At 36.8% G+C, this 13,826-nt stretch overlaps 1 protein-coding gene across 1 annotated transcript in view; it reads left to right on the forward strand.

Moving 5' to 3' along the window:
• The window catches only part of LOC114479657 (probable G-protein coupled receptor 158), a 67,952-nt gene that overhangs the window by 966 nt on the left and 53,160 nt on the right, over window positions 1-13,826 (forward strand). Inside the window, 2 exon segments of the mRNA XM_028473444.1 lie at window positions 2-126; window positions 13,124-13,229. Coding sequence (XP_028329245.1) covers window positions 2-126; window positions 13,124-13,229 — 231 coding nt within the window.

Here is a 13,826-nt window from a genome sequence, read left to right on the forward strand (position 1 = left end):
ACAAAACCACATTAAATGGTCTGCACCGTACCTGGAGTGTGAGCATGGTGCCTTTGTGCCCTACTGGCTGCTCACTTTGTCTGCTGCCTTTTATGGACTTAAAAGTAACTCTGCACCCGAGTTCAGGTGAGAAATCTCATTTATTTATTATGTTTCAAGTATTAATGATATAACATACACACCAATTTTAAATATATAATTCTTAATTTAGGGTTTTCATTTGAGATTGTCTCCATTTGCCATTAAAGCAATTTAACTTGTCAAAAAATAGAAGCGGATTAGCGCCAACTTTGATGATGAAAAAAAATTTGGGCATTTCAAAAATGAAATGGATGGACTGGTACCCTGTCCAGGGTGTACCCCCGCCTAACGCCCATTGAGAGCTGGACCTATAGGCACCAGCAACCCTGAAAACATGAACAAGTGGGTCAGAAAATGGAGAGATGGATGGATGTCTACAATAAAGTTGAAATTTCGAGATTAATATTGAAATTTCGAGATTAAAGTTGAAATTTCGAAAATAAAATTTAAATATAATGTTGAGATTAAAGTCGAAAGACCAGATTAAGGTAGATTTTTGAAAAATAAACTCAAATTACAATATTGTATTGAAAGTCAAAGGTGTGCTACAAAAGTCAAATCTATGGAAGCTGACTAGGGCCAATTCACCGTATATGACCGACAACAGTCTCCATCAAAACTGGCCCTAATCTGTTTCGTAGCTCCTTAAAGTTCACGTAAAGCAGAAATGAATTTGTGTTGTGAGTTGGTCACACCACAGAAACACGTGTCATTGACCACTGAGCCAAATTTAAAGGGGACGTATCATGGTTTTAAATCCTTCCTTTTTAGATATAAAATCATACAGTTGTGGTCTATATAAAGTGGAACTGCAATGCTTGGGTCTGAATTCCTCATTATTATAGCTCCACCCCTTTTCTACTCTTTTCTGATGTGCTTCTGAGATAAACTCGTTTTGGTGCTGTCTCTTTAAATACAAATGAGACACTCCATACCCCGCCCCCTCTTCAGGTGACACCCTGCTCGGCCATTTTTGTAGTTTGATAGAAGAGATACGATTATGTATCGGCGCATAAACTTTTTATTCACACGTTATTTACAAAATGTCAACAACAGAAGACTTGTCCATCCAGCCTTACATGTTCCAGCCAGAGTCTGACCCGGCGGAGCGAGATGAAAATGAAGATGATGAACCTGCAGAACCCTAAAAAGTGAGCTAACACAAGCACCGAGTTAACGCTAGCGCCAAGCTAACATCACGAAATGCATTTTAATACAGTCTTTTCGGAGACAAAAACGGCAAAATGAAATGACTAATGAAAACTTTAGACTTAAATTAAATCACGTAGGCCATATCATCAAGGATCTAAAACGAGCACACAGCACTAACATTATGAAGACGGTGCAACTGCTAACGCTAACAAAACAATACAGGGACGTCTTATCATCACACTTTTTAGCGTTATTTACAGCTTATCGAAGTTCATCGTCTCCAAAGATAGAAGGAATTGAACCCTCAATCAGACAAAGTCTTTCCTTCTTTATACTGGTGGATGTTGCAGAAGCAGTCATCCTTGAAGTGCTTCGCGCACACAAAAATGAACCTTACCCACAGATGTGGGTACATTTCTATAAAAAATAAAACTCAACCAGGCACTTTGAAAAGGTTCTGATGCTGGGAGACGGTGTAATGAAGCGTGTGGGTTACTACATCCAACAACCGAACATTTTTGACTTATCCTCTCGTAACTTCTGCATCCTTGAGCTTGGACTACAAAATAAAAGCGAGAAATAAAAATGGCGGATTGCTCGACGTGTTGGACCTGGAGTTGATGTACTAATTTGGCAGTTCCGCTGCAAATACTGGTGATTTAATAGTTCAAAAAAACGTAATAGAGACTAGAAAAATCGAAACAGATTGAAAAATATGAGCAAAACAGAATATAAAGATATCTACGGAGCACCTGAAGAGACTAATTTGATTTTTTTCTGTACTTCTAAACACTCTAAATATACAACAAAATGCATTTAAGGGCTAAAAAAGTGGATTTAGCATGATATGTCCCCTTTAAAAGATGAAAAAAATCTCTAAATTAGATCTCACCACAGACGGACTGAATGCTCCACCTCTTCCAAACTTGACTGGTTTTTCCTTTAGAACAGATTACGTTTTTGGCAATATCTCTTCAAAGTCCTTAAAGAGACTACAACGCTGTGTTTATGAGCTAAAAGAGGGAGAATCTCTTTGTTTGCATTTTTGTTGTCATACGGTCAATTGGCCCTCGTCAGCTTCTGTAGTTTTAACTTTAATAGCAAACCTTCGACTTTGTATTTTGAGTTCATTTTCAAAAGTTCAATTTTAATCTCGACATTAGTGATAGACCGATACATCGGTCGGCCGATGCAGGCTGCTGCATTCGCCGATTTGCATTATTTACAGAGAGCAGAAATATTTATTAGGCTGTTGCTATTGGTCTGGGTCCGGACCTCAGACAATCCTGATTATAGTTCCGGCACTTCCTGTGAGCACTCGTCCGCATGCGCAGTTAGCTGACTGCTGGTAGTTCCGTCACTGTCACTGCCGGACCCGTGTTCTTCTAGCTATAGTTTTGTCAGTTTTATTTTAGCCCTAACCCTAACATTAACCTCAACCCAGAAAATACCCTAAAATGTTTTTATTTTCCGTATATGAATTTGCCGTGTTAAAATTCTAGCGCCTTAGACCACTCGGCCAACCTAACATGAACAGGAAGTGGCGGAACAACAGTCAGATTTGTCTGAGGTCCGGGTCTGGAACTATAGACACTTCATATTTTTTCCTTGTTCTTGTTCTACATCACCTGTTTTTAATATTTGTTAAATATTTTTACTTGTTGTCGTTCTACCTCACCTTTGTTAATTTCAATAAATGTTCCTTTTTAGAAATAGAGACTCGTACCATTTTTAATCATCATTGTGTAACTTTTATGATGTAAATTGAGGGAGAAAAAGTAGTATCGGCTCCAAATATCGGCTCAAGAAAATTGGCAGTCCGTATCGCTCATCGGCTAAGGCTGATGGAAAAAAAGTTGGTATCGGCATCGGCCCTAAAAACTCCATATCGGTCTATCCTTACTCAACATTTTATTTCAACTTTATTCTCGACATTTCAACTTTATTGTTGATTTGCCTAAAATTAATTTCTCCATCAAAATTGTCCCTAATCCGCTTCCGTAAACATCCCATTCCTCATCTAGGGTTTAATTTGAGATGGTCTCCATTAATGCTGTAATACAAGCATTTAGAAGCAAAAGTTGTTAACGTATCTTATTTCCGCGATACAACATAAATATTTCTGCTCACTTTCATCCTCTGTATTCGTTTCATACAGCTGACACAAAGCAGTATATTTGTTATTATTTTATTATCTCTCTATATATTCATTTTGTTTTATTTCCTCAAAAAAAGTAGGATATAGTGCATCGGAAATCCACAGCAAACTGAGTTTCACACTCAATCAATAAGCCTTTCACTATTTGACCAATTTAGAGACAAGTTCACATAACGTTCATGTTTATTGACTAGAACCAAAGAAAATCAGAGGGAACACGCAACTTATAAAAGAAAGATGTTAGACTTCCCTCAGAATTTGAACCAAAACCCTTCCAGCTATAAGCTATATATTTTTGTCATTATTTTGCACTTTTGGTTTTATTTTTGTGGTCATTTAGCATGTTTTTGGAATCACTTTGTGTGTTTTTCTGTAATTTTGTGCATTCTTTGTCTTCATTATTTATAATGTAATCTTACAGTAAGGCAAGGGCCATGACAAGCACTGATAATCAGAGTTCTTTACTGTGCTTTTTCAGATTTAAATCAGGACTAAGTGGTACTGCTTTCACACATCTTAGTTATTTTTATACTTCAGGTATAATATTACTTCATAGCGTATTAAACTGAAAACCAATATTCACCATCTTAGACAGCTTTCAAAATCTTCTGATTTTCAGTAAGATGAGTCTGATTTTTAAACAGATGGTGAGTATATTCAAGTTCACCTTTTTCCTTTTATGATGTTTAGCTGTCAGCTGCCTCTTTTTGTTTGCTGCTTCCACTCAAGCAGATTTACACAAGGGATGCATTTGCACCGGGAAATATAACAGCTGGTAATTGCATAAGGGGCGGCTTTGTGTAAAGACGGTTTGCATTTCAAGGATTCATTAACAGCAACACGCCATGGGCTGGTAGATTTGATTCTGGAGATGGCCAATTTCCTCAGTAGTAATTTGGAAATGTAGTCTTTCCAAAAACAAATTAATTCAATACTGCAATATTGTTTTTTTTTTTTTTTTGGTGAAGTCCACTGGGTTTGCCATTGAATAACACATGATTATGCCGTGGTATTAATCTTATCTTTATCAACCTTTGTCTAAAGGCAAACACACCAAACCAGGCGCCGTGCAAGTTACAAACTTGTTTCAAAAAGTCCCTTCCTTATACTAGGGGTGGGAACCTTTGGGTACCTCACGATACGATACGCGATACAAAGCTCACGATCGCGATTGTCTCACGATATGACGATACTGCAATTATCGATATATTGGTCAAAAATCAATCTACGATAATCTATGACATAACAAGAAAAAAAAGATTAAGTGAAAAAACACAATTTTCATTTTATATCCCTGAAAGACAATAATTTGAAAAAGTGTCCTATGAACAGTGACACTATTTTAGTGCAACATTTCTGTAAATAAGTTTCAACATACCAATGTAAACGAATAAGTATCCCCAATAGTGTATATAAAAAATAGGGTCTTATCAGTGACACCATTATAGTGCAATATTCCAGTAAACAATATATTGGTTCCTTCAACAAACAGTGACAAAATTTCTGTGAAGACGTACCTGCACATTTAAGTGAAAAAGCAGAAAAGTTTTTGAAAAAAAAAAAAAAATAAATAAATAATGCAAAAAAAATAAAAAAATCGATATTTAGCGCGAGCATATCGATAATCGATCGTGCGAAGAAAAAAATATCGCAATATATCGCCGTATCGAAATATCGTCACACTCCTACCTTATACCACTAAACAGCGTCTGTGTATCTTTGTCTGTTAGATCTAGTACTAAAGTCAAAGGGTGTCCTGAAAAGATCAATTCAAACATAAATATGCATGAAACCTTGGTAGCCGTGAGATTAAGCTGCTCTTTAGCTTCCTCTGTCAAAAAAAAAAAATAATGGCAAGAGGCTTGAAGCTCTCGAGCAACTTATTCAATAATTATTAAGCAGAAATTATGAGAAAAGAAAACAGTCACATAAAGCTCAAATCTTCCAATATTTTGAGATTTTTTATTTCTTATTCAGTGCGTCTTCATGTACTTGTTGATTGATCTTAGTGCAACTCTTGACATTTTAGTCAAAGTATTTCAATTTGGCATATTTTCTTGTAAAAATGTAAGAGTGTCTTCCCCATATTGGTTTAAACCCGGCTATTATAATCCAAAGTTTTGATGGCTTCTCTGGGTGAGTATTGGCAAGGATGTTGCAATATGATACGTATCACGATACAATATTATCACAATATCGTGATATATTGCGATATTTTACCCAGTTAATTCTCTAAATTAAACGTGGAGATTAAAAATCAAGTTTCTGTATATGTTCATCAGAAGATACTGTTCATTCAGAGGACAAATTGAGTCAAAACTATTTGCTTCAAAACATCCTATTTATTATTTATTATTATTAGTATCATTATTATGTCTACGGCGCCATCTACTGGAGTGGAGTTGCGAAAGTGGCATCATATTCAAGGTTTTTGTGTAGGAACAGAAGCTGGTCAACATGCCCAGGAGTTCGACTGCTCCACTGAGAAGTGACAATGTCCACCAAAATGTAAAAAATACAATAAGAAAAATATTGATTTTAGAAAAAAAAAATAGAGAATCAATTTAAAAAAATAAATAAAATCAATTTAAAAAAATTGCGATATATTGTGAAATCGATTTTTTTTTCACATCCCTAATGGCTTCTCACATTTCAGAGATTCCGACACTGCCTACCTTTTACTACTGACAATACTTCCTGTTCATTTCAAAACAAGAGCCCTATTTACATAAGCGTTGAAAAACTAATGGACGACAAGAAGAGATGCTTTTGTGTGGAAAAGGGTTTGATTTTTTAGCTTGAAGGACGATTTTACATTCCGTGAATGCCCGCTCGCAATGCATCATGGGGCGGCTGAGTATGACAAGTGTGCACACCGTTCATACTTAAAAAACGTCCCGGGATACAGTATACATCCGAGTATTTCTCTGGTACTCAATCTTTTCCTACTATCTAATGTGAACTAACTGTATACTCATTTTAGCGTCAAACTTAGTATGAGTAGTACATACGTATGCCATTTCGAACACAGCATGGGTGTGTTTTAACTGCTCCAGTAGCCCCGCCCACAATCAAGGGATTTTTTTTGAGTTGCCCCCATAGTTGCTGGTCAGCCAAAACTTGGGGTTACGTTACTCTTTAATTCAGACAAAATTAAATCACTCGCAGAGTGAGGTAATATCTGGAACAAAGTAGAACAAAATTGGTGTCAAAACACTTGTTTTCGTCTGTTTATGGGACTTCACATCCCACAATACAATGAGCGAAACTTTTCTGAAAATGTAGGAATAAAACAGTGTTTATGGTGAAGGTGAAAACAAACTTTCAAGCGGCAGTTTCAACCTTTCACACCATTTTTTTTTTTAGCAAATGATCTTCGATTCATCATTCAATGAGGCCTACACTATGTCTTTATCTGATAAAAAAAATGATTCCCAGCAGAAAAAGCGGGTATGAACGCTGACGTTTTCAGTCATTCAAACAAAATACAATGACACTCGGCTCGTTCGTCTCTTGTACCACCGTGTGAACCGAATCTTTAACACCACGTTTCAGACACGAGCGACGAGACATGACAACCTCCTTCTGCCTTTAAACTTTTTTACTTGCAAAAATAAAAGAAAGTTACAATGTCTGAAGCACGGTCAAAAGACTGCGTTGCTTCCGTCACATATTTGGCTTAAACAAATATGATTGATGAATTAAGAGTGACGGACAACAGAGGGAAAATTATGGAACCAAGGCAAAGCATTGATGAGTAACTAAATGAAAATACAAAACTCAGTGCTTTCTTCTTTTTTACTATGGACTTTATATTTTGTTCAGCGCTTTGAGATAACTTTGTTGTATTTTGTGCTATATAAATAAAGTTGAATTGAATTGAATTGGATTGAAAGCAACAGTGGGACCGAGTGAGCGCCACATGCCATGATGTGACAGTAACAGCGGTATAACACCTTTGGGGAGGCTGACCTAATTAAACAATGACACACAGGTGTGCAGACAGCGCAGGAAGGGACAGGAAGGATAAAAGCAGACTGACGTGGAAAATCATTTACTGAAGTAAACAGAAAATGTTTTATGTAGGAAAAACCAAACCAAACCTAATCCCTAGATAAGAAATCCTTAAAAAAATTCACAGGAATAAAATATGTACGCCATGACTGACAGAGAAACTGTATTTTTCTGTGATGTGAAGCTGAAATCTGCCAATATTTCAAGATGTTTATTTCTTTATTTAGACCCCATTTGTCAAACTTAAGGCATGGGGGTCAAATCCGGTTTTTTGGAGCATTCAATTTCGGTCCGCAGGAGAAAGTAAAAACGAAAACAGGAACCATTGTGTAAATGAAGCTAAAAAATATTTGCATGGGCTCACAGTCATGTTAATGTTAAACAGTTGAAAAAAAAAAAAAAAAAAAAACCTCAAAATGTTTACAAAATCTTTTAATTTTCCTCAAATTATTACACAACATTTTCCTTAATTACATATGAATTGGTCACAAATCTAGGAAATTTAAAGTGAAGACCCCTGTCGGGACTAGTATCTGTCACTTATTGCTTAAATATTTGTGGTTTCTTATATATATATATATATATATATGTATATATATATATAAATTACTTATTTTCCCGCATAAAATCTGCAGCCCACTTGAGATCAAACTACTCCGTATTTGGCCCCTGAAGTAAAATTAGTTTGACATCGCTGACTTAACCCTTATTTGCACAGGATAAGTATTATCTGGGGACCCCATATAATAAATAAATGACCCCCCCCCAACATCTGCTTTTTATGTGGCGTATTCGCACAAGATAACCGAAGCCTGAGATTTTACTGAAATTTACGGACATATTCCGGATATGATGTCAACGCGCTGCGTATTGTGTAACATTTGCTCACATTGTTTTCAACATGGCAGGTTTAGCTGGCCCCGGGACCGAAAAGGTTTTCTAAACACTCCAATGCAGCCTCCATCTATCTCTTCAGAAAATCGATATCAACCGTGATACCTATGAATCGATTTTTAACTGCCTCATGATTAATCGTTACATCCCTAGAATTTATTATTAAAAATCGCATGTGGTCCCTAGGTAAAACTAATCCCGTGCGAATACGACTTTAGACTATCACTGTATTACAAACGTACTTTCAGTTATTTTACAGGCTTAAAAGTTATTGAGCTTTAAAAGGGTTGTGCTCCAATAAGGCATAGTCTATTGACCTTTGTTATTTGTCTCTTGCATTTCTTTATACATTCTCATCCGTTATTCCCAATTCATTTAACTTAAACGGCCTAATGACAAGTTCACCTTGTGTAAAGGGTTTTCTGCTCTCCCAGTTATTTTTAATGTTGGATCATCAACGTGCTGGGATGCGGATGTTGAGGGGAAACTAAGATCTGCTTACATCAGCTCCCTCAGGCATCTGGAAATGTTAAGTATGATTTAAAAAAAGATCAGAGAATGAGTTCATAATAAATCAGTCGATTGTTCCCGTTTGTGCAAACGGGGTTTGAGTGGGTTTAATGACTGTGACATTTTACAAGCGACAGAGATTTGTGACATTTTAAAGCAAAAAAAAAAAAAAGAAAAAAAGTTGAGTGGTTTACTTCTTGCATTGAATCCCCAATTGTGATGCTGCACAGGAAAACAACAGGGACGCCGTAATTACAAAAAAGTAATCGCGGCTCTGCTTTTGGAATAAATAAAGGCCTTTCAAGCAGCGTATCTTTGATGATGGTGAGAATAGAAAACACCTCATTTAGCCTCATTTAGAACTTTTAAGTATAACTTGAGGGCAGTTCTGTAGCTTTGGGGTGTGCTTCTCATTTAAATGTAATAATATTGAATCCCTTTTCTGAAATCATGTGGACTGCCTCATTTTTGGAATCAGTGAGGACAATAAAAATCAAAATAAATACAAGTTAAGGTCACTGCAGGTTGAACTTTGAGTTTATTCAAATTAAACTCAAATTCAATTTTACCTTTGACATTTGTGAATGTCACATAGCAATTTACGCACGCACCATGAGTCAGCTCGGACAGGCACAGATAGCTGACAGGATAAATAGGGAGACAACACAGGACGTTTATCACAAGTTTAATGTTGACTTCTGTTTGTTGATGTCTTTTTTTATGATGGCTAACACAGTACAGTATATGCCTTGTGGGGTTTTTTTTTCAACTAGCTTTGCTTTTATATTAGCATTTACATTATTCTTTACAGTGTTTTTGGTTCATTTTTTATTGTCAAAATATCACCCCTTAATCAAGTTAGACAAACGTCTGGTTTGACCGATAATAAAGCATTTGGTAAAGGCGTTGTGATGAAGGACTCAATGTAAGTGTGCCTTTAATAGTTTGATTGACAGTTCTCATGTAGTCAATCACAAGTTAGGTTGTAGCATGTTTGGTTGTAATCGCTACGTCTGCAGCGCGTCATTGGTTTCTTAGGTAGCCAATCACAAGTTAGGCTGTAGCATGTTTGGTTGTAATCGCTACGTCTGCAGCGCGTCATTGGTTTCTTAGGTAGCCAATCACAAGTTAGGCTGTAGCATGTTTGGTTGTAATCGCTACGTCTGCAGCGCATCATTGGTTTCTTAGGTAGCCAATCACAAGTTAGGCTGTAGCATGTTTGGTTGTAATCGCTACGTCTGCAGCGCGTCATTGGTTTCTTAGGTAGCCAATCACAAGTTAGGTTGTAGCATGTTTGGTTGTAATCGCTACGTCTGCAGCGCGTCATTGGTTTCTTAGGTAGCCAATCACAAGTTAGGCTGTAGCATGTTTGGTTGTAATCGCTACGTCTGCAGCGCGTCATTGGTTTCTTAGGTAGCCAATCACAAGTTAGGCTGTAGCATGTTTGGTTGTAATCGCTACGTCTGCAGCGCGTCATTGGTTTCTTAGGTAGCCAATCACAAGTTAGGCTGTAGCATTTTGGTTGTAATCGCTACATCTGCAGCGCGTCATTTGTTTCTTAGGTAGCCAATCACAAGTTAGGCTGTAGCATGTTTGGTTGTAATCGCTACGTCTGCAGAGCGTTAGTTTCTCTTTAGTTAGCGGGAGGAGGAGCTGGAGCCGAACCGAACCACACACAATAGGACAACCCTTGTAAATGTTTAATAAAGAAGACAAACTCTGCATTTTTACCGATGCTCCCTGGCGGTCACAACATATTAAACAGGTCAATCTAGCTCTCCCCAAAACAGGCGTAATTAGAATTTCAAGCCAAGATTGATAGTTATTTCATAATGTAATTGGGTTTTTTTTTTTTTTGTTTTTGTATTTACACATGGTATTTTTTTTAAAAAATTAGTTTCTGAAGAACCGGTTTCTTACATACCAGTACTCCGAGATAGATGCTTTTTCTTGTTGTTCACTCTGTTTTCTCTAAAGTAAGTGGTTTCCTGGTGCATCCTCCTCTCATCCCAGCCCCCAGATCCCAGTCCTAAAAATAGAGGGTTGGTCATTTTAGGACAGAATAGCAAAAGCAAGTGGAGTCTGGTCCACCTTATCTCCTCATTTTTATTATCCTATCTCATTTTAAATCAATTTTTTGACTATGAAATTATACTTTACGTTGCTTTTTACATCATTAGAAAGGTGATTTATTAAAACACATATTTGAGAGAGAGCAATAAACTTGCATTCCCATATTAGCATTCAGGTGGAAATTTGAGGTCATATGGGGGTGGGGCAGATGGGAGATGTCCTTTGTTTAAACGTAAAAATATGAATGAAAGGGCTGCCTTAAAATTTAAAGTCAAGTCAGTGTTTGTTGTCGAGAGGCAGGAGCAGATTGCTCATATGGAAACTTTTATTATTCAATTTCTCCACAACTGTAGCTAGCTAGCATAGCTTTAAGATGTATTTTTCAACCAGATCAATCATTTATTCATTTTGGCTCTTCAAAGAAAGAAAGAAAAACAAAATGCTAAAAAGGCCAAACCTCAGAAAAATGCATAAACATGGCTTTCATTTTTAATTAGTCTTGCTCTAGACACATGAATAGAGTTGAGGTGAGGGGGCTAACATAAACAGATAAAAAAAAAAAATGATTAGTTATGTAAACTCTCTTTATTTATTTATTTATTTATTTATTCATTTTAATTATTTGACTAACTGTGGTAAGCCTAAAGCTTATCTATAAAGTTTTTTTTTTTATTTGTACTGACAACGTTACTGCCTGAGTACAGATTCTGTATTTCCTCCAAAAAGCTATTATCGTTTGCCGAGGTAAATATTCGCCTCTATTATCGTTAGCCTTAAACTACACAGCGCTATAGATTTATAGGTTATTGTTGTGTGTCTGTGTAACTTTGTGTGTGTGTGTGAGCAGTTCACCTATTAAATATTCAGATAAGGTATAACTGTTGTCAATTTTAAAAATAATTAGTGTACATACATATACATATTTTTACATGTTTGATTAAGAATATACTGGATCTATAGTCTAGACTATAACTCTTCTTCTAGAGCATTTATTCATATTCAGCTCACATTGTGGGTCTGTGTTGGCTCATTACTGTGCAGGCCTGTGGTTCTGATATACGAGACTACCGGTAACCATTTCTCTCACCTTTCGTGACTCGTGGGCAACTGGTGATCCAGGAGCCACATGTGGCCCTTAGTCTTATTTTGTGTGGCCCTCAAAGTAAACGCAAAAAATGGCCCCAAAAAGAACTAAAGTTCACAGAAAAATACACAACAACAGCAAAAATGTACAAAAAACCCCACTAAAAACACAAAAATTACTCCAAAAATACTATATGACATAAGAATTATACACAGAAAATACTCCAAAAACACAAGACGACTAAAATAGTACGCAAATTAACAGAAAATATACAAAACAACAACAAAAATGACACGAAAAACCTACGAAATCTTTCACAATATACACAGGACAACTACAAAAATAAACAAGATGACTGTAGGAACACACAAAACGACAACAAAAACACACAAAATGACAGAAAAATATACAAAACAAGGAAAATAATGCTCAGAATTGGTCGGCTGACATGAATGCTGTTAACGTGGCCCTTGGATGAATAATCACATTTTTGTGGCCCATCTTCTGATAAAAGTAAGTCGCCCATCCCTGGTTTAGATTAATGACCTAATTTAATACATCATAACCAGTAAGAGCTTTCATATTCCAAATACTTATATTTGCAGAAAAAAGCTGGAATGAAAACCAATCCATGCACAAAACTAAAATTAAGCCTTTGTTGAATCAACAACTCCGTGAATCAAATTCCTACCTTTTTTATTTCCTTATATTCATATTTCCTTTAATTTTATAACTCACCTCGGACACTGTCAATTCTCTTTCCTTTTTTTTTTTAATCAGCTTCATTCATTCCTCTCCATCACTGCCCTCTGCTCTCCTCTCTCCACCTTTGGCCTGTGCTTCCCAGCAGAGTGCTTCTTCTCCGCCTTCCTCCAACTTTTCATTTTTTCATTGGACTCCCCCGCTTAACAACTTTTATTTCTTTTCTTTTGAAGCAAATTGACTCTGATGCCTCTCTACTTTTTCCACCCTGTAATTTTGCCTATGAATTATTCAATAATGTAAAGCCCCCTTTATTCCAATGGCTCTTTCCGACCCCTCTGTTCACTGCTCATTCCTCTTGACTGCCTTCTTTGCTTTCTTTTATTTTGCCTTCTGTCTCCCCTCTCTCTCTCTCTCTCTCTCTCTCTCTCTCTCTCTCTTCCTCTCTTCACTAGGGGTGTTGTTCGTGTGGATGTGAACCTGCAGGACGTCGACATTGATCAATGCTCCAGCAATGGTTGGTTTGCAGGGACCCATCGTTGTAATCTCACCAGTATGGAAGTAAGTCCGATTTGCCCTCCGGATGTCCTTTAATGAAGTCCTAAACAGCAGAAACAGGAATGTTTGTGTGTGAAAACTTTGTAAAAAAAAAAAAAAATGTAGATGCATTGAATTACTTGTGCACAACATCTGGTCATTTTGGAAATTTGATTAAATTATTTAGGTTTCCTTGTTTCCTGGGGCAAGCTGTCCAATGTAAAAAGTTAGTTCATTCTTGCGTAAAACAAGTATTTAACACCTGCAAACAAGCAAGAATTGTGGCTCTCACAGACCTGTTACTTCTCCTTTAAGAAGCTGTTCTATCATCCACTCATCATCTGTATTAATGACACCTGTTTGAACTCGTCATCTGTATAAAAGACACCTGTCTACACCTTCAAACAGTATATGTATCTATATATAAGAGGAGGGTGACACGACCCACTGCACAGATTCTGTCCTTCTGTCATAACAGCAAACAGGTAAATATGATTTTGGCTCTTACCTGACCCATAGACCTATATTAATGCGACCATGTTATGTTCCGCGATGCGCGTCCTGAAAAGTAGAGGCGTGGCTTCTGGTAGATTGGCAGAGGCAGTGGGAGGAAGTGGGGCT

Source organism: Gouania willdenowi, chromosome 17 (assembly GCF_900634775.1).
Source record: "Gouania willdenowi chromosome 17, fGouWil2.1, whole genome shotgun sequence".
Classification (NCBI taxonomy): Eukaryota; Metazoa; Chordata; class Actinopteri; order Blenniiformes; family Gobiesocidae; genus Gouania; species Gouania willdenowi.